The 22,024-nt window shown below is 47.6% G+C and overlaps 1 protein-coding gene across 3 annotated transcripts; it reads left to right on the forward strand.

Annotated features, from left to right (window-relative positions):
• Nucleotides 1-840: 840 nt before the first annotated feature.
• On the forward strand, nt 841-20,927 carry ACER1 (alkaline ceramidase 1). Of its 3 annotated transcripts, none has more exons than XM_055343559.1 (6): nt 841-1,078; nt 14,694-14,803; nt 14,883-15,024; nt 15,815-15,952; nt 19,450-19,587; nt 19,871-20,927. In XM_055343559.1, exons 1-6 carry the CDS (start codon nt 936-938, stop codon nt 20,034-20,036), a joined length of 837 nt encoding a protein of 278 aa, XP_055199534.1. In that variant the 5' UTR covers nt 841-935; the 3' UTR covers nt 20,037-20,927. The 3 variants fall into 3 exon arrangements, with proteins under 3 accessions (XP_055199534.1, XP_055199536.1, XP_055199535.1); XM_055343560.1 differs by having other exon boundaries at nt 854-1,078; nt 14,689-14,803; XM_055343561.1 differs by lacking the exon at nt 14,883-15,024.
• The last annotated feature ends 1,097 nt before the right edge of the window (nt 20,928-22,024 follow it).

Consider the following 22,024-nt stretch of genomic DNA (forward strand, 5'->3'; position numbering starts at 1 on the left):
AAAAATCTTTAAAAAAAACCCCAAAAACCATTGGGTCTATCCCCCGTCCTCCCCATAGTACAGATGAGCAAACAGGTGGATTCACTTGCCCAGGTCATACAATTTAGGAAGGGGAGCAACTCAGAATTCAAATCCAGGCCTTGCTGATTCTAAAACCAGAGCTCTCCATAGCCTTCGGAAGCCAGGACTAGGGACCCCAGGCCTGGAAGTCTGCAGATTTTCTCCCTTCAGGGGGATCTTGAAGGTGGCCCAAGGTAGAAGTCAGGACACTCTGGGTTTTGACCAGGCAAGAGACCTGGCTGCAATTCAGCCCAATCTTCCATAACACAAACAGGAAGACCTAGGCCCCCAAAGGTGAAATGAGCGGGCCAGGTCACATAGCCAAGGACTCCGAGGCGGCTGAGCCAGGCCCATTGGGGTGGGCGTGCTACCCACTGTTGCCCGTGCTGTGGGAAGTAGCGGCATGGAGCTTGGGGAGCGTGGAGGTAGGTAGACCTGAAGGTTAAGAGCCTGGAGTCTGGTCTCAACTGCCTGTTTTCACCACCTTGCATGCCCTCAGCCAGTGACTTTGCTCTTTCTGCCTCAGTTTGCTCATCTGTAAAATGGGGCTAGCCAGGATCCTCCTCTCAATGGGCTCATTCATTATTACTATTCTGATAGCAGTCCCCCTGACTCCCACTCCTAGTGGGTAGGGGTGGGAGGCGTGCTCCCTGACCTCCCCAGCCCCCATCCTCCCCCTCTCCCCGGATGATGCCAGCCCCTCTGCTTATGCCCAGGGCAGCTGCCCCGCCGCCACCGCACAGCGAGGCTGCCCTGGTGCAACTGGGGAGTGGTTCAGCAGGTTTTTCCTCTCAGCCTGCCTACCTGCCTGCCTGCCGTGGGGCAACCAGCTGTCCTCTGCCTGTCTCACCTGGGCCGGGCCCTTCTAGGCTCTCATGCTCCTCTCTGCCAGACTGAGCCAGTGGGCAGTGGGTGCCGCATCACGATGCCCAGCATCTTCGCCTACCAGAGTTCCGAGGTGGACTGGTGTGAGAGTAACTTTCAGTACTCGGAGCTGGTGGCTGAGTTCTACAACACGGTGAGGTCCAGGGCGGAGGGCTGGGGGTGGCGGTCCTAACAGCCCGGGGTGCAGGCCAGACTTCTCCACATGGTCGCAGGGGGAGCCTGCCTCAGTGTTCACCGCATCCGAGCTTTTGCTCGTTTGTTAGGCAAGGGGCGCTGGCTTTCATTCATTCGTTGGTCTTTATTTGGCATCGGGCTCCGTGGTAGGTTTTGGAAATGCAGCAGGGCCCAGGAAAACAGCCAGCCTCTGCCTCCTGGAGCGGAGGACAAAGCTGTGACTCCAGGCATTCACAACCCAGGGTGATGGTGCGGTGAAGGGAGATGCACAGGCAGCCTGGGGGAGCAGGGAGGGCATGAGCCAGTGGTGGTGGTGGTGGTGGTGGTGGTGGAATCAGGAAGGGCTTCCAGGGGGAGGTGACTGTGTCTAGTTTGTTCTCAGCTGTACCCCCAGCCTAGGTGGACCAACTCATTCCAGTTTGCTGGGGCCTGTCCTGGTTTCAGCATTGAGAGTCCCATGTCCTGGGGACCACTCCAGTGTGGGGATACCAGCAACTGTGGGTGATCCTTCCCCCAGCCCTTGCTATGGGGCCATATTAGAAAGGCTCCAAATGCCTAACTCGCACTGGCATTTCAGCAAAACCTAGAAGATGCAAAGCAGCCAAAGATGCAGGTGTCTGTGCTACCCCCATACGGGGTGCTGGGGAGACTGCTGTGCATAAGGCAGGTTGCCTACCTTCCTAGAGCCCGTGGGATGGTGGGTGATGAGGCCATGTGCTTTGCTCTGGACCCTGTACAGAGCGAGGGTGCTCAGTAAGTGGCAAGTGATGCAAACATACCTTTATTGAGCATTTACTGCGTGGCAGGCGTTGTACTACACATTTTACAGGGAAAATCTTGTTTAATCTTCACGTTGACTTGAGAATTAGGCATATAGGGTTCATCCTGTTGTCCAGGTGAGGAAATGACCTTCAGGGAGGCTGAAAGATATGCCAAGGGTCACCCTGGCACTCAGAGCTAGAATTTGAACTTGGGGTTTCCAAGAGATTGTTTTGGGGGGATGGGGCAGTGGGAGTTCAGTCTCGGGCTGGCCTGGCTGCTTTTGCCCTGCTTGACCTCACCGCTTTCCAGAGCGGGGAGGTGGGGGTTTAGTATTCAGGGGTTCCTTGTGATCTCCATGGCTCTTGCTCCTCCTGACAGAGACACTGACTCTGGTCCTCAGTCCCCTCACCTGATGATGGGAGAGGGCTGAACGTGCTCAACTCTGAGGTGGAGAAGAGGTGTGAGGTTCCGGGACCCTTCTCTCTGGACTCTCTGGCAGCCCACCTCGAGGCGGGGGGTCCTCACAGAAGGCACCGAGAAAGGGCTGACTTAGGACTGGGCTGAGCCTCCAGTCTAGCTGCACACGACCACACAAAATAGCTTTCCCTTCAGCCCTCCTCGGGCCTGTCTATAAATGCAGCAAGCTGAGCGACTGAGAGACGCAATCTGCAGGAGCCATGGTCATGACACATACTAGACTTCTACATCATCATCACCCAGTACCTGCATTTCCAGATATTTATCAAACAGAAACAAAAGTTTCGCAAATTAATAGTTACCTTTCCCTGGTGTGAACACACTTGGACATTTCCTCTCCTATTGAACAGGCTCTTGCAAAACAGACCAGGGCACGAGGAATTGCACCCAAGCCATGTTACAAAGGCTCTCCCCGAGATTTTCTCCTCCCAAACGCTTCTGAGTATCTCAGACCCATCACTAGAGCTAATAAATCATAGAGTTGAGGGGTTGGCAAGCGTTTGCTCCGAAGGCCAGATATTAACTATTTTTGGCTGTTCAGGCCAAACAGTCTGAATGGAAATGACTGAGCACTACCATTGTACCTGGAAAGCAGCCACAGATTGTAAACAAATGAGGGTGGCCAGGTGCCAATAAAACTTTATTTATGGACACTGAAATGCACATTTCATTAACTTTCACATGTCACAAGATATGCTTTAATCTTTTCAGCCATTTAAAATTATAAATGTCGCTCTTAGCTCATGAGCCATACAAAACAAGACAATGGGTGGATTTGGCACAGGGGCCAGAGTTTGTCAGCTTTTTTTTTTTTTTTTAATAAATAAAATCTTTTATTTATTTATTATTTTTTTTTTTTATTTATGATAGTCACACACACAGAGAGAGAGAGAGGCAGAGACATAGGCAGAGGAAGAAGCAGGCTCCATGCACCGGGAGCCCGACGTGGGATTTGATCCTGGGTCTCCAGGATCGCGCCCTGGGCCAAAGGCAGGCGCTAAACCGCTGCGCCACCCAGGGATCCCAGTTTGTCAGCTTCTAATATAATTATATATATCTTAGAATAATATACTTTTATATATGTATATATATGTGTGTATATGTGTGTGTGTATGTGTATATATATAATTTTTTTTATTTATTTATGATAGTCACAGAGAGAGAGAGAGAGGCAGAGATACAGGCAGAGGGAGAAGCAGGCTCCATGCACCGGGAGCCTGACATGGGATTCGATCCCGGGTCTCCAGGATCGCGTCCTGGGCAGGCGCCAAACCGCTGCGCCACCCAGGGATCCATATATATATATATATATATATATATATATATATGTATAAAATAACCAGCCAAATAGAAAACAATAAGATCTTTTTGGCCTCTCAAATCAGTAATTTATTTATTTTTTATTATTTTTATTTTTTATTATTTTATTATTTTTTAATTTATTTTTATTTTTTTTAAATTTTTAAAATTATTTTATTTATTTTTATTTTTAATTTTTAAAATTTTTTTAAAATTTTTTTATCAAATCAGTAATTTAAAAGTGAATTTATTTTTATTTTATTTTACTTTATTTTTTTAATGAATTTATTTTGTAGTGAATGTGGGCACACTCGTATTATGCACCTTCCCATGGGCAGTTTGTCAAGTTGTGTTGAGACATAGATTTACAAATAGCACCACCTCTGATCCGACTCCATCATTGCACCTCCAGACACTTGCATCAAAGAGATAATCCCAATAGAAAACAAAATTCATATGTAAAGTCATGTCTGAGTCATTTATAATTGCAACAAATCAATGAATACATAGAAAGGAAGCCATAACATTTTCACTAGACTCTGTAGGGCTGAATATATTCTGGTCAAATACTATGCAGCTCTTTATTTTTTATTTTAAAAGATTTTATTTGTTTATTCATGAGAGACACAGGGAGAGAGGCAGAGACACAGGCAGAGGGAGAAGCAGGCTCCCCATAGGGAGCCCGAGGTGGAACTGGATCCCCAGACCCTGGGATCACGCCCGAGCCAAAGGCAGACACTCAACCACTGAGCCACCCAGGCGTTCCTATGCAGTTCTTTAAAAGCATGTTTTTGATCAAGGTATGTAAATGAAAACAAAATTCGTAGCAAAAAAAAAATTTTTTTTTAAAGGTTTTAAGCTGAAAGCCCAATGTGAGGCTTGATCCCAGGACTCTGAGATCATGATTTGAGCCAAAGGCAGACAGATACCTAAACGACTGAGCCACCCAGGCACCCCCTTAGCAAGAATTTTTTTCAAAAATTGATTCTCATTGATTTCATCATGATCCGTTTAGGGACTCTCTTCACTCTGCAGAATCTTTTACTTTCTCAGTGCAGTGCTTTCAAGGTTTGCTAGTCTGGAGTGGGGGGAGGCAGAGCCAAGCCCCACACAATCAGGGTGAAGAAGAAGGCAGCACTTGAGGACTCAGCTCAGGTGTTGGCAAGTTTCATAGAGGAGGGCACCTAGAGTTTGGGTTTTGAAAGATGAATAGAAGAAAATAATAATAATAAATAAAAATAAATAAAAATAAAAATAAAGATGAATAGAAGTTTGCCAAGTAGGGTAGTAGTCGAGAAAAGGGTAGAAGAAGAGAGAATACAGATGTACTCACCCTGGAAGTAAAAGAGAGGGTGTACAGTTTGAGGAAAGGAAGTGTGTTTCTGTGGCTAGAATATGAGAAGAGATGAAGATGAACGAGCTTTGAGTACTGGGTCGGAGTATTTGAAATATACCCCATATTTACTGATGGACTCACTGGGTTCATTCATTCATTCAACATCAGTGCCATGAATCAACCCATGCTGATTGATCCGGGGGTCCCAAGGAAGGCTTGGTGCTCCCAGGATAAGGAAGTGGGGTGTTTAGGATTAGAGCTGACCAGCCTCATGGTTAGCTGATGGCAGAGAGAGGGCAAAGGGGCCAGAATAGGAAGAGGGGAGCCTTGGGGGCGGCACAGGAGGTTTCTGTTTCCTGAATGGGGAGAGAATCTCAAAGCTTAAAGGACGAGTAAATGTTCTCTAAGGCACATGGAGCAAACGGACCAGCATGAGCAAAGGTCTTGAGGTGACAGGGAACCGCAGGCCAAGGAACAGTTGGTGGCTTAAAGCCAGAGCTTGGGCTGCCTATGAAGGAGGAAATGAGGGCTGAGAGAAAAGTGGAGGAGGCTTCTGGGGGCCAAGTGAGGAATGCCTGGCAGGGGAGCGTGAGCTCCATGATGAAGGCACTGGGGAGCCATGGGTGACTTTTGATCAGCAAAGACTCAATGAGGTGGGCAGTGGTCAGGGCACCTGGTTGCTTTTCACAGATGAGCCTGGAGAGCCACAAAGGCATATTCAACAGGAACAGAGGTCAAGGGTGTGGGAAGGCCCTGGTCAGGTGGGATGGAGGAGAACTCAAGGTGTGGGCTGCTCCAGTTTGCTTCTGCTTGCATTGGCCTGGTGGCCTCCAGGTGTGGCCTCCTTCAGGGCCGCTGACAACTTAGGAGAGTTTTGAGTGGTGGCAGAGGAAGTGTCAAGGCTCCCTGGCTCTGAGAGGCAGCTGTGCTGCTGAATTTCTTTCCTGGGATCCTGCCAAAGCTTCAGAAGCTCTGCATCTCCAGGTCCTCTCCAGAAAGCTCCCTCTCAGATGCTTGGATACAGAGCAAAGGGATGGTATGTCTGGAGTGGGGAACCTTTGCGTAGGCAGAGGTGCAGTGGTGAGGGTAGTCTGGGGGAGGAATACCATAGGAATACAAAGAGGGACAGAGAGGTCAGAGTGCGAGGGGGTGTAGGGTGCGATGCCCTTACCTCCTACAGCCTCCCCACCCTCTTTTTCTTTTTTTTCCTCACCCCCTTTTTCAATTGAGCATTCCTGTTGCTGGCCTCAGCAGAGTGGGGATCCCAGTCCCTCTCTTCCCTGCATGCTCTCTGAGCCCCTGGCTGTGGTAGCAGGTCCTATGAGTTCCTTTTTTTTTTTTTTTTAAGATTTTATTTATTTATTCATGAGAGAGAGAGAGAGAGGCAGAGACACAGGCAGAGGCTGAAGCAGGCTCCATGCAGGGAGCCCGATGCAGGCCTTGAGACTGGGACCGAGGGATCATGACCTGAGCCCAAGGGAGAGGCTCAACCACTGGGCCACCCAGACACTCTACTTCTAGACTCCCTCAGAAAACGCCTTCTGGGGATGACAGGAGGTCCAATTTGAGGAGATAATGACCCCTTCATCTCGTTCATGATTCAACAAGAATGGATTGAGTCAGGCGCTGTTTCAAGCTCTGGGGACACAGAGGTGACCAAAGCAAACAAAAACGTCTGCCCTCAGACTGGTGTCCTGGGGTGGGTGGAGGAGACAGACAAAAAAAAAAATAAAGTCAAAAGTACAGCATGCATGTGGTATAGGGAAGAAAGACTCGTTCATTCATACGTTCGTTCATTCATTCATTCATTCATTCATATTTATTCAGCAAATATTTACTGAGTACTTATTCTGGAAGGAAGTAGCTATGGGGTGCTAATAGTGATTAACCCACAGGGCCACGGAGAGGATGAAACAGCTACTGGGCACCCCAAATGCTCATCATGGATGAATGGACAAACACCCTGTCATTCATCCACACAATGGACTACTACTCAGCAATAAACAGGAGTGAAGTGCTGACACACGCCACACCTTAGATGAACCTCGAAAACGATGCCCAGTGAGAGAAGCCAGTCACAAGGCCTCATACTGTAAAGATTCCATCCATATGAAATGCCCAGAAGAGCCAAACCTGTAGAGATAAGAAACAGATTAGTGGTTGTCCGGAGAGGTGAGGGCGGAGCCGGGGAGTGACTGCTCATGGGGACAGGGTTTCTTTTTTGGAGTGATGAGAATGTTCTGGAATCTAAAAATGTGATGGTCCTGCAACTCTGCGAATAGGCCATTCAAACCCACTGACTTGCACACTTTAAAAGGGTGAATTTCCCCTTAAAAGGGAAAATGTATGGGATTTATATGTCAATTGAAAAAAAAATTAAAAAAAAAAACCTTACAGTTCCTGACACATCCAAAGCATCGAATAAACAAAGCTACTACTATTAGAGGTAAACACAGCACAGAGACATGGAAGTGTTAAGGTGTTCTTTTTTTAAAAAAATATTTTATTTATTTATTCATGAGAGACACACACACAGAGAGAGAGGCAGAAACACAGGCAGAGGGAGAAGCAGGCTCCATGCAGGGAGCCCGATGTGGGACTCGATCCCTGGACTCCAGGATCATGTCCTGGGCTGAAGGCAGGCTCTAAACCACTGAGTCACCCAGGGATCCCAAGGTGTTCATTTTATTTAGCAAATAGCACTTCCTGTAATCCTCCCAGTAATTTCATGAAGCAGGTAGTCTTATTCTCCACTACTTTACAAATGGGGAATAAAGGCTCAGAGAGTATATGTTTCCTCTTCAGGGTTGCATGGCGTGTAAATCACAGGTGCACAAAAGTCACGTATGCTGGAAGTGCCAGAGTTAAAGCCCAGGTCGCTCTGGTCCCAGAGTCTCTCATTTAATTAAGCACAGCATTGTGAGGCCACCCTGTCACTGAGTGATTAACAATTAATTATGTGTGTTTTAATTCGTGCAAGTAAGTCCTGTTTGGGGAGGGTGTAAGGCTGGTGCTCTAGCTCCATGCCCCGGGCCCTGCACCAACACTCACGTGGATGTGTTGAGTGGATGTAGAAAGGGTCCTGGACAGGTGACAGAGCCAGGTGTGGGTGGTGGGAGTTCGAGCTTTGGCGGTGGGAAGAAAGGGCACCGGGATGTTCGGCGAGGTTCCTTGATTTGGTTGAGTCAGCAAATTTTTCTTGAGCGCCCACTGCGTGCCCAGAGAGCTGGGTGTTGGGGACACAGCCAGGGATAAAACAGGTGTGCGTCATCCTCATGGAGGTCACCGGCCAGTGGGGAGGACAGGGACAATAAAGGAGTCAAGAATGAATGGATGAGGGCACCTGGGTGGCTCACTGGTTGAGCATCTGGCTTCGGCTCAGGTCGTGATCCTGGGGTCCTGGGATCGAGTCCCGCATCGGGCTCCCCCATGGGGAGCCTGCTTCTCCCTCTGCCTGTGTCTCTGCTTTTCTGTGTGTCTTTCATGAATAAATAAATGAAATCTTTAAAAAAAAAAAAAAGAATGGATGGATGAAATCCACAAGTGAAGCAGTGGATGGGAGAGAAGCAGTGGGGGGGGGCGGCAGGGAACATGAGAAAGGGGTTCCCCCACTGCCTTTTCCCAAAGCTGAAATGGCAGTCAGTTCAGGCCAATCTGCCTCTCTCTCTTCCTTCTTCCCTCCCTCCCTCATCCCCTCCCTTCCTCCCCCATTCCTTCCTTCTCTCCTTTCCTTCTTCCAGACCTAAGGTACTCAGCCACATGTATTTGCCAGACACTCTGCTGGGTACTGGTGATCAAAAAGGCAAGTTCTTCCAGAATAACAGCACCCTGTTGTACACAGCCAGTACAGCACCTGTGCCAGGCACATGGATGCATTATTTTTTTTAAAGATTTTATTTATTTAGTCATGAGAGACACAGAGAGAGGGGCAGAGACACAGGCAGAGGGAGAAGCAGGCTCCCCATGGGGGAGCCCGATGCGGGATTCGATCCCAGGACCCCGGGATCATGCCCTGAGCTGAAGGCAGACGCTCAACCGCTGAGCCACCCAGGCGTCCCTGGATGCATTATTTACACGTCTTCTCTGCATGCATCATTCTCTACTGAGCACCTACTGTGTGTCAGGCACTGCTTTAGACGCCGGAGTTTCACAGCAGTGAGCAAAACTCTCCGACCTCTTGGGGATCCCTGGGTGGCTCAGAGGTTCAACGCCTGCCTTCGGCCCAGGGTGCAATCCTGGAGACCCGGGGTCGAGTCCCACACCGGGTTCCCTGCATGGAGCCTGCTTCTCCCTCTGCCTGTCTCTGCCTCTTTCTCTCTCTCTCTTTCTCTCATGAATAAATAAAAATAATTTTTGAAAATCTTAAAAAAAAAAAAACCCTTCTGACCCCGTAGCACTTGGCTCTCTAATCCTCACTGTGATGCTTGGAGTCGGAGGAGGAAAAGGAGGCACAGAACGTCTCCCAAACACTGACTGGATACACTGGTGAAGGCAGGCTTTGTTAGGGGGCGTTGCTGAGGTCCTTGGGCAAAATAGTAGATATTGAAGGAATGATTGGTAAGCAAATGAATGAATGAGTGAATGAATGAATGAATGAAAGCGAAGGCATCTCCTGGGGCTGGGACCCAGAGAGTCCAGCTGTGATCCTGGACACGCGCCTCTCCCGCCTGGAAGAGTCTAGGTGGGGCCAGTGGTTGGGAAATGTGGGGGCCCAGCCCCAGAGGCAGGGAGGGAGGCCCCGGTAGGGGGCGGACTCTGATGCTATCGGAGACTCTGGAGCCAGTTGGAGCTCATTAGAGGCTCCACCCGTTTCTTTGCCCTCATTCTGCGTGCACTTGGGGCGTTATCAGAAATTTCTGTCTTGCTTGAGCTGGCTTCCGAGCTGGGAGCAAGGATAAGCCTGTCACTATTTCCTCCCATAACAACAACGCAGCAGTAACCCTTGCTGCTTGTTGAGCTGGAACCACATCCCTGGCCAGGTAGTGTTTCAATGCCTGGCCTCATGCATTGCCTCTGCACAGCCTCCACACTAGCATTAATTATTTTCCTTCATTTTACTGCTGCAGGAAAGGGAGACCCAGAGACACTCGGTCACACAGCCAGGGCGCAGGGAAGCCCCCTCCTTATCACCGGTCTAGTCCTCTTGTCTTTTCGGGCAGGGGGTAAAAGCAAACTTTGGAGCTCCCCCAGAGCTGTGCAACCTCAGAGAAGTCACTCTCCCTCTCCGAGATCCAGTTTTTTCATGGCCAAACAAGAACTAGAAAGCCAGATCTTGTGTGTGTGTGTGTGTGTGTGTGTGTGTGTGTGTGTGTATTAAAAGCAATACTTATAAAATTGTGCTGTCCAAAGATAAGAAAGTAACAGTCACAGCACCTTCTATTCAGAACTTTCCAGTTCTATGCAGAACTACAATCCCTTCCGCCGAGTGTCTTCTTGCGTGTGACTGGTGATCCACATAAACGTGCTCTGAGATCTGGTCAGCAGGAAATGTTTATTGAGCACTTACTATTTCCAGTTCCTGAGGTTACAGTGGAGAATGGGGAAGACATGGAGCCTGTTCTCAAAGCCAGGTTTAGGGGGAGAGTGAGACAGTTTCAGGACAGCTGGACAAGTGTTAGGATAGAGGGACTGGGCACAAAAGAAGACCACCTGACTCTCCCTTGGGGGATTGGGAGGGCTTTATCAAAAAGTGATGCCCAGGTGAAAGATGGAGTAGCAGTTGGCCCGGCAAAGAGGGGTAAGTGGGGACAAAGAGTGCTCCAGGCAGTGGGAACAGCCTGTGGGAACTTTTGGAGGTTAAGGGGTGAGAGAAAGTATGGCTCATTTGGAGGAGCTGAGTTATCCCTTCCACCTCGACTATAAAGTTAAAGGTGGAGAGAGGTGAGTTATAGAGGGAGTTTACAAGGCAGGTTTAAGAGTTTGGATTTTATTTATGGGAATCGCAGATGTGTCTTAAATGGAGGGTTCAGAGTTCAGGAAACTGGTTGGCTCAGCATCTTCAGCTGTGCTGGCATTTGTTTGAAAGCAGAAGGAACGTCAGATTGGTTTAGGATTTTTCCCATTCAGCATCCATGGCACCATTTTCCCTATGGCAGCCAACTGCCCCTCTCCTACTGGTTATGTTCTCAATGGGATGGTCAATCAAGGTGCTCCCCCTCTTCTGCCCAAGGGGGGCCTGTGGCCCAGGCAACATCTCCAGAATTTGAATCTTGGGCCTGGATTCATTCATGCCCAAAGTTGGTCCCTGAAGAGATTGTCCATTTGAGCCTCAGAGCTGTTCTGATTTCTGGTTGTCCTTGTCTTCTGCAATTCTTTGGATTGATGAGCTCCCCATAATAAATGACTGAATGAGGGGATCCCTGGGTGGTGCAGCGGTTTAGCGCCTGCCTTTGACCCAGGGCGCGATCCTGGAGACCTGGGATTGAGTCCCACGTCGGGCTCCCGGCATGGAGCCTGCTTCTCCCTCTGCCTGTGTCTCTGCCTCTCTCTCTCTCTCTCTCTCTCTCTGTGACTATCATAAATAAATAAAAATTTAAAAAAATGACTGAATGAATAATAAATAACTACACACTTATTTTTTAATTTAAAGTGTAAGTTCACAAATTCATTTGTTGTTGTTGTTGTTGTTGTTGCTTGCTACCAAAGAAACCCAGCTCATACGGCAACGGTGATGGTTTTGCTGGATTCAAGCGTTAGAAAGCTAGCTTAAGCAAAAATGAAAAACAAAAAACAAACCAAACAGGAAGAATGCATTGGATAGGCACTGAGGTGTCTTAGAAAATGGAGAGATGAGTTGCTGGCGAGGGCTGGGATCCAACATAGGTCTGTAGGATTCAGCACAAGGCAGGTACCACCCTTGAGTATTTGCCTGTGTTCTCAGCCTTGTCTGTGGTGGTGGCAAGACGGCTGCCATATCTTAAACACTGGGACAATACCCCAAGACCTTAGAGAGTTGACAATGGTGCAACTCAATTTTGGTGACTCTCAGGCTCTGTGTCTGCTCCACGTTTCAAATTCCCAAGAAAATCGGATTGGCCCGGTTTGGGGTAGGTGTCTATGCCAGTGGGATTGGGTCTCAGGATGCAGACATGGCATGTGTGTTCTTGGGTGGCCACTGTGAGCTAGGCTGTGCCAGAGATGTGTTCGACATTGTCCGGTGGTGGGCATCAGACACCTTGATACGGAAAGCAAGGACATGGGGTGGGAACATGGGCTGCAGAACCAGTTTGCCAAAGGTTCTCAAATTGTGGTCTTTGAGCTGGTTCACCATCACCCAAGGAGAGCCATGGGCTTCCCTAGAACTGGAAGGATTCCTGCCTTGGGAACTTGTCTTGATACCCAGGACCTAGCATCCTAGATGGTGACCTTGTATCAGGTAAATGATTTCCCCACACCCGCTACTGTGCTCTGTATTTTTTCAAAATTAAATTATGGTTGACGTAGAATATTATGTTAGTTTTAGGTGTACAACACAGTGATTTGACAATTATATACATTACACAGTGCTTTCTACGATTAAGTGTAGTCACCATCTATCACAATAAAATGTTACTATAATATTATTGACTATCCCCCCTATGCTGCACTTTTCATCCCATTGACTTGTTTATTTTATAACTGGAAGTTTGTACCTCTTCTCCTGTTTTATCCATTCCCCCACCCCTTCCCCTCTGGCAACAACCAGTTTGTTCTCTATTTATGAGTCTGTTCTGTTTTTTTGTTTGTTCATTTGTTTTGTTTTTTAGATTCTACATATTAAGTGAAATCATATGGTATTTGTTTTTCTCTGACCAATTTTACTTGGCAAAATACCCTCTAGGTCCCTCCATATTGTCACAAATGGCAAGATTTCATTCCTTTTATGGCTGAGTACTACTAGTCCATTGTATATATATTATATTATATTATATTATATTATATTATATTATATATATTATATTATATATATTGGCTGTTGTAAATAAAGCTTCAATAAACACAGGGGTGAGTATGTCTTTACAAATTAATGGGTTTTTTTTGGGGGGGGTAAATGCCCAGCAGCAGAATTACTGGATCATATGATATTTATATTTCTAATTTTTTGAGGAACCTTCAGAGTGGCTACACGAACTTGCATGCCCACCAACAGTGCATGAGGGCTTCCTTTTCTCCAAAGTCTTACCCAACACCTGTTATTTCTTCTTCTTCTTCTTCTTCTTCTTCTTCTTCTTCTTCTTCTTCTTCTTCCTTCTTCTTCTTCTTCTTCTTCTTCTTCTTCTTCTTCTTCTTCTTCTTCTTCTTCTTCTTCTTCTTCTTCTTCTTCTTCTTTTTTAATACCAGCCATTCTGACTGGCATGAGGTGATAGCTCATTGTGGTTTTGACTTACATTTCCTTGTGCTCTTTATTTTTGAGTCAGCATCCTTCAGACTCAGGTTCTGAGAAATAACGGAGCGCCCTGGTTAACAGGGCACTATTTCTTCACTTTCTGAGATGGGACACGGGTGGTGGGGCATTTACAAGGGGAAGATTTTATTGGAGAGAGAAGGATGTAATTGAGTAAGCCAGCTGGCTGACCTCAAGTTGGCAGGTAGATGACTGCGAGGACACTTGTTTCTGAGCTCATGTGAGAGACACACCATGGCCCAGATATATCGGGGGGAACATTCAGGGGACTTTGAAGTCCTGTATCAGTGGCCAGGGACTCTGAACCCTTGAAATTCTGGTGCAAATGTACTTGTCACCTTAATTGAACTCACAAACTACTGAGGCCTGGGGATCTCTGGGTCAACAACATGAAAAGGCAAATGGCATTATGCATATGACACAAATGCAGATATGGTAGGTTAGAGCATTGAATTTACTCCTCACAGTTAGTGAGAGGGGGAGCATAGATCCAATCCCGTGTCAGAAGCAGAAGCCTGTAACTGGGATGCTTTGGTTTCAAATGAAACAGTCCACTAAAAACAGCTTAAATAGAAAAAATAGTATCTTATTATTTTTTGAAATGGAAGCCTAGAGGTAGGTGGTTCTGGAATGTTAACTCAGCAGCTCAACATTATCAAGCTACTTGGCTCTGCTGTTCATGGAGAAGTGGTCCTGGTAATAATGTCCAGGGACACCGCAGGGTCTCTGAGGCCTTTCAGAGGTTCCTCGAGGTGAAAATTACTTTCATAATAATACAAAGATTGTATGTGCTTTTTCCACTCTAAGGATCTCACCAGGGTTCGATGGAATCTTCTAGTGGCTTTGTGATGAGTAATGACATCATCTTTCAGATGGCCAAGGGAATATGTGCTTGCATAGTCCTGGGTTTTGAAAATTTCTCAGTTTCAATATCTAATACAGTCAATCTTGATAAATGTAGCTCACATTTGAGAAAGAAAAAAGTAATAGATTCATTGACATTTCTATCTTGTTTCTAAAAGGAAAAGAGGGTGAATATACAGAAGCTTAGTCAATAGTCTTTGCCGTACTCACTGAATGAATGAATGGGCTCATAGAATAACAGATGGATTATTGATTATTCCAACGAATGGAATGTATTGATGACTGGTAGACTGCCAAGATCAACTGAAAGAATGACAAACTCTGGGTTGATTAATTGCCTGAAAGAGCACAGGTTGACCAATTGGCTAATAACTGAGGGTTTGGACACAGGGGCAGCCCTGCTCTGCCTCCACTTCTGACAACGTGTCCCCAATGTCCTCTTTTCCAGTTCAGCAATGTCACCTTCTTCATATTTGGGCCTCTCATGATGTTTCTGATGCACCCCTATGCCCAGAAACGCTCCCGCTATGTTTACATAATCTGCATCCTCTTCATGGTCATAGGTAGGTGGGGGTCTGTGACAGTGGGGTGGTAGGGGTGGGGACAGCCCCTTTGACCACCTACCTTTGTCTCTTGCTCCAGGCCTGTTCTCCATGTACTTCCACATGACGCTTAGCTTCCTGGGCCAGCTGCTGGATGAGATCGCTATCCTGTGGCTGCTGGCCAGTAGCTACAGCATATGGATGCCCCGCTGCTACTTTCCCACTTTCCTAGGAGAGAACAGGTGGGGCGGGGGCTGGTCCTCTGTTGATCCTACCAGAGTCCATCTGGGCTCCAGGGTCACTCCCCAAGCCCACTTGAGATCCTTGGAAACCCTCACCTGATCACCCCAGGGCTCTCCCCTGACCCTACCTGACTTAACTGGCTGCCAGAGACTCCTCCTTTGAGTGACTTGAGACCCCTGGAAATCCTCTCCTGATCCTACCCAAAGAGTGTGGAACCTTCTCCAGAACATATCCAAAGCCACCTGGGGGTCTCAGGAACCCATACCTAAGCTTACCTGGGCCCCAAAGACCTCTCTCCTAAACCTATCACCTGGGCTCCCTGTAATTTTTCTTGGATTCTCCAGACCCCTCTCTTGACCTGAGACCCCTCTGAATCTCTCTCCTGACCCTATTTGACCTACCTGAGCCTTCCAGGACCCCTCTCCTGATAGTGTCTGGGACCTCTGTAATCCCTTCCTTAATCCTACTCATCTCCCCTAAATCCTTTGTTTGACCTCACCTGAGCCCTGAAACCCTCTACTGATCTAAGCCCCGAGACCCTCTCATCATCCTACCCACCCCCACCCCTGTGGCCCCCTTCAGACCCTGCCTGGGCCCACCTGGGATGTTTCATCAGAGCCTTCTGATGAGCCCACCTGGGAACCTTAAGACCTGTTTCTGCGTCCAGTTGGGCTCCCTGGAACCCTTTCCCTTTGCTCATCTACCTCTGCCACAAGATCTCCTGACCCTGCCTGAAGCCCCCAGGACCCTCCCAGCTACCCTCCCACAACTGAGTCCTTCTTTTCCCAGGCCCCATTTCATCTGCTTCGTCATCATCGCCACTGTGATCAGCACCTTCCTGTCCTTCCTGAGGCCCGTGATCAACGCATATGCCCTCAACAGCATCGCTGTGCACATCCTCTACATCGTGTTCCAGGAATATAAGAAGTGGGTGGCGGTTACAGACCTGCCTGGGAAGGTGGCTCCCATCCCCCTCCAAGCAGTCCCCTCACCTCACATACCACGTCTCAGGCACAGAGTTCTCATTGATTCCAGGCTTAAGGGAGGGATGTCCCATCCCCAAGATCATCTACTAACAAGGGGCAGGGTTAGGATTGGAACCTAAGGCTGAGACCCTAAACATACATACAAGCAGAGACTGTTGAACGAGAAACCTCTGTGTGCCCACTAACCAGTCCTGACAACCATCAGCATTTTGCCAACCTGCATTATACATACCCCCCAAAGATTCCATATACTGGCATCCATTAACTTTTCAGGATTTTACTCTCCCAAATAAAGAATTATTATTTTTTTAACCCATACTTGGTCCTGGCAGGACAGAGAGGGGTCTCTGAAATGGAGCCGTTTGAGGGGAGCTGAATAAAAGGGTTATTTACAAAGGAGAGAGCAGGTATACGAAAATAACTAGGGATCATTTAGAACCACTGTGCTGATAAGAGTGGGATCCTATGACCATCAGGAGACCTGGGGTGGGGGGGCGAAGGGAGGGAGTGATGACAAGAGTCTGGAAGGAGAGAGTCCTGTGGAAAGGGATTCCTTTTTTTTATATAAATTAATTTTTATTGGTGTTCAATTTACCAACATACAGAATAACACCCAGTGCTCATCCCGTCAAGTGTCCCCCTCAGTGCCCGTCACCCATTCACCCCCACCCCCCGCCCTCCTCCCCCTCCACCACCCCTAGTTCGTTTCCCAGAGTTAGGAGTCTTTATGTTCTGTCTCCCTTTCTGATATTTCCCACACATTTCTTCTCCCTTCCCTTATATTCCCTTTCACTATTATTCATATTCCCCAAATGAATGAGAACATACAGTTTGTCCTTCTCCGATTGACTTACTTCACTCAGCATAATACCCTCCAGTTCCATCCATGTTGAAGCAAATGGTGGCTATTTGTAGTTTCTAATGGCTGAGGAATACTCCATTGTATACATAAACCACATCTTCTTTATCCATTCATCTTTCGATGGACACCGAGGCTCCTTCCACAGTCTGGCTATTGTGGACATGGCTGCTAGAAACATCGGGGTGCAGGTGTCCCGGCATTTCATTGCATCTGAATCTTTGGGATAAATCCCCATCAGTGCAATTGCTGGGTCATAGGGCAGGTCTATTTTTAATTCTTTGAGGAACCTCCACACAGTTTTCCAGAGTGGCTGCACCAGTTCACATTCCCACCAACAGTGTAAGAGAGTTCCTGGAAAGGGATTCCTTAACAAGAACCATGACCTCCAGTTTCTGGTTGCAGCTAGCCTGAGCCAACCCCACATGGAGGAGGCCAGGAAAATAAATATTCTAACCATACCCCTCTCTGACCCTTTAGTTTCTTGCAGGGGTGCTCCATTGGCCAACCCAACTGGAAACCATGGCCAACCCAATTGGAAGCCATTGGCTAACCCAACTAGAGACCATTGGCTAATCTAATTGGAAGCCCAAGGACAAGAGAGCCCTGGATTCAGTCCACACAGCCCAGCACCCCACCTCCCTGGGGGCATAGGGCAGAATGGAGAGGGGTAGAGAAGGATCTAGAGGGACAGATGGAAGAAATGGCACACACAGGGCTAATCAAGTTGACAATGCCCAGATTGCACCAACGTTGCCTCAGCTTCTCAAGATGCCTTCTTACAACCAGTCTTGTTGAAATTGGGATGCAAACACAATTTTGTCATAGCAGTCTCACCCTCTCTCCCCTATCTTCATGCCTCTGATTTGATAACAGAAACTCCATCATTTATCCTGGAGAACATTCTAGGTTTGGCTGTCTGTTTCCTGTGGTATCTTTCATTGTGTGTGTGTGTTTAATTTTTAAAAATTTCTTGAAAATTAATAGTTAGATCTAGATTTAGGTTTACATATTTTGAGGCCAGAATATTTCATGTGTGCTGCTGGGTGTTTCTTGTTCCATGCCATTAGGACCCCATAATGAGTGGTTGCTCCACAGTTAGTGCTATTAAGGTTGATCAGTGGATTCAGATGGCGTCATTTCCTTCCTTTATTATAAAGTTTTCTACCGACTTTTCACCTAATGATTTCCACAGCCATTCAGGCACACCGCTCCCATCCATAGATTCATTCATTAGTGGTTGCAAAAGCATGGTTTGCAGATTCCATTATTTCTTTTGCAATGATTTCCTGGAGTTCTTCCATCAAGGACTTTCGCTCATCAACCTGGAAATACAGTTGGCACAGAAATGCCAGGATGGATAATTGATTCTTTCCCTTAATTGATCTATTTTCAGAGTAATGAGTTGGGGCCTTAGCCATCTCTAGTAGGGACCAATGAAATGAAAAAACAAGTATTATTATGAACTCACAGGTGTTTATATCTCAGAAGTGATTCAATTCATTGCAGTCGCTGTGCTATATTTTTAACTTTTTCATTTTGTTTTTTTTTAAAGATTTTATTTATTTATTCATGAGAGAGAGAGGGAGAGAGAGAGAGAGGCAGAGACACAGGCAGAGGGAGAAGCAGGCTCCATGCACCGGGAGCCCGATGGGGGACTCGATCCTGGGACCCCAAGATCACGCTCTGGGCCGAAGGCAGGCACTAAACCACTGAGCCACCCAGGGATCCCCAACTTTTTTATTTTGAAGTAGTTACAGACTCATGGCAAGTTGCAAAAATAGTGCAGAGTCTTGGGTATCCTTCATCCAGCTTCCCCCAGCCTCTCTCAATGGAGCATCCTGTGTAACCATAGAACGACCTCAAAAGGAGGAAATTGATGATGAAACAATGCTGTTAACCAGATCCTCAGACTCTATATTCATATTTCACCAGTCCCTACTCATTATTGTTTTTTGATGTTCAAACCATCCCATTTTAGACTCTGGGGCACACAGGAATTATTGCCTCTTTCCTAAAGGATGCTGGGTCAGCTCCGCTTTTAGAGAAACGGATTCTGATATTGAGTTGTCCCAAGACATGGCCTCCAGAGAATTTGCCCTCCCACACACGGACATGCACACACATAGCCACACAGTCATGAGTTCGCATCCACTGACTCACAGGTGTGCACACACTTAACAGCCCCAAACACAGACAGGGGAGGGCTTATTGGCTAAGAAATCTGCAGCCTGACAAACCTGGTTCAGACCCCGGGTCTGCCATTTACTCACTGTGTAACCTTGGGTGGGGTTGGAGCATACCTTAATCTCACATGCCTGTTTTCTCATCCACAAAATGAGAATGATAGCATTGTTGTGAGGACTGAGTTTTTAATCTGAAGAACTTTCAGAACTGCATGTGGCATCCTATAAGTGCTCAGCAAATGTTAGCAATACTCACAAATTAGGCCCCCTCCCTCTCGTACTCTTGGCCATTCCCTCCTCCCAGCATCATCGCCTTGGAGGGAGGAGTTTCCCATCAGCCCCTTCAGGCTCTGCTACCTGAGTCAGGCTCTGGTCTTCATCTTCTCTCCCTAGGACCAGCAATAAGGAGCTTCGGCACATAATGGAGGTCTCCGTAATTTTATGGGCTTTTGCGTTGACCAGCTGGATCAGTGACCGCTTGCTTTGCAGTTTCTGGCAACAGATCAATTTCTTTTACCTGCATAGCATCTGGTAAGCATTTGCCTAGTGATATGGGGCCCCAGAACCAGAAAATCTCAGATGCCAGGGCTTGGAGCAGGGGCCAGGGGCAGAAAGGGGAAGCACACAGATATTGGGACTTGTGTGTGTGTGTGTGGGGGGGGGGCTGGTTTCAATCAAGGGTCTGATCCAAAAGGTCCCTTTGGGTGGTCAGGATCCATGAGAAGTGAGAGGAGAACCACAGTGGGGGCATCAAGCTAGCACAGGGGCATCCTGGCATCTTGCACCCTCACAACCCTCTCCCTGCACCCCACAGGCATGTACTCATCAGCATCACCTTTCCTTATGGCATGGTTACCATGGCCTTGGTGGATGCCAGGTATGAGATGCCAGGTCACACCCTCAAAGTCCGCTACTGGCCTCGGGACACTTGGCCCGTGGGGCTGCCCTATGTGGAAGTCAGTGACAACAAGAACTGCTGACGTCTGCTAGTTCCTTGACTACCCAAGCACCTGCCAACTCACCTGCATCTTGGGGAGGGAGCCCTGCATCAGGAATCTGAGAGGCACTCACGGTTCTTTCCTTCAGCTCCCTTTCCCCGTCCTCCTTGTCCTGCATGGCCCCACCCCAAGACAAGTGATGACTTCCTGAGCCTTCTGTGCAGCAATCTGACGACCCTGGGGGAGCAGCCTGGCATAGCTCCCCATCCACGACCTGTCCTTATTCTCTTTCATTTCTTCCTTTGTGTTCACTTTGTGAGGCTGGATCACCAGGTGCTGTGAGGACCTGGCAACCACTGGGAAGGACTTCAGGCTGAGGCTTGGTGCCCAGGCACTTCATAAATAGTGGCAGTCACTACCAGACCCTTTGGACCTGTCTTTGGCCATGCAATGTCCCTGGGATTTGGGGGGCATCCCAGAGAACAGACACCTCATTCTGCACTCACTCATGTGTGTGGAGACCTTGCAGGGTCTCATGGGGCCACCTCACTGGTAGGCAGTGAAGCAACATGGAGGCCCAGACTGGGTAATCTGGCTGTCGTTGGGGCATGAGCATCAGAAGGGGAGCAGGGGTGAGCTCTTAAAGTGAGAGGAGAACAAGAGGATGATTAAAAAAAAAAACCAACAACAACAACACCTCAACAAGAACAAGAAGAGGATGATTTCCATGGTGGTTAAGAGCACAGGGCTTGGGGTTAAGCAGATGTAAGCTCGAATCCTGCTCCACCATTCCGCAGCTGTATAATCTGGGGGAAGTGATTGTTCTCTCCTTTGAAGCTCAAGCACCTGTAATAAGTCTGTGATGTGAAAATGTTTCTCCCGTCATGGGATTTTTGCTTGGATAAAATATGTATAAAAAGCATTTATCATGGAGTCTGGAGAACATCTAAATTTATCCCTCCCTTCATCCTTTAACCCCTCCCTCTCTCCACCTATATCATTCTCTCAGTCATCTGTTTTCCCACTCATTCATTCATTCATTCATTCACCTCTTCAACAAATACATATTGAGTTCCTACTGTATGTCTGACACTACCCACTGGCGGTGCAACACAACAAGGATGCAGTGTCCCTATCTGATGAGGAGACACATGTTAGACAAATAAAAAGACAAATAAGGCCCTTCCAGACATTAATACCTGCGAAAATATTAAAGCAGGTGATGCTTTAGAGAACCATGAGGCATGGAAGCAGCCTTTTCAAATGGGTGCTCAGTGGGGGAATGCACTTTCCAGGTGAACCCTCAATGATAAGAGGAGACGAGCCATACTGAGAGCTGGCTGGGCAAGACCATTCTGGGGAGAGGGAATTGCAGGTGTGAAAGTCCCAGGGTGTGGATGAACTGGTGTGAGAGAAAGAACACTCTCGGTGGAGCTTAGTAAATGAGGGAGAGTGTAGAGTAAGAGATTCATAATCTGGGGGCCTGGGATAGGTTTAGTATCCATGGACCACTTGATATTCTTTGCAAAAGAGAATTGTCAGGGCATGTTATCTAGGCCCCTGAAGTGTGTCACTCCAAAAGGAGTAGAGGCTAGCCTATCTGGCCAGCTGGAGAGATGGGGAAATTGAAAGAGGAAGGGCCACTCATATTTATTGAGGCTATCATGTACTCTCTGATCATGACACACACCATTGAACCTAATACTCTCCCACAACTCATCAGATAGCCACAAATATTCTCATTTTATAGATGTGGCACAGAGAGGGCAAGCAACTTACCCAGGACCACGCAGCCTGCACTCGAACCGGGTCTATCCTTCCCCCAAAGCTCCTTGTACCACTGTTAGTCAGCAGTAGGATTGAATCCGGATCACAGGTCCACTGCTTCCAAATCCCTTTGGATTTCTTGTTCTAGAAACTGGAGGCTCTTCATCCCTGGCCCCAGGATGGATCGTGGTGGGAAGAGGTGGGGGGGGGCAGAGAGTGAGGGAGTTTCTGAAAACATATAAAATTGTCTGCAGAATGTTATC

Source organism: Nyctereutes procyonoides, unplaced genomic scaffold (genome assembly GCF_905146905.1).
Source record: "Nyctereutes procyonoides isolate TBG_1078 unplaced genomic scaffold, NYPRO_anot_genome, whole genome shotgun sequence".
In the NCBI taxonomy this organism is placed as follows: Eukaryota; Metazoa; Chordata; class Mammalia; order Carnivora; family Canidae; genus Nyctereutes; species Nyctereutes procyonoides.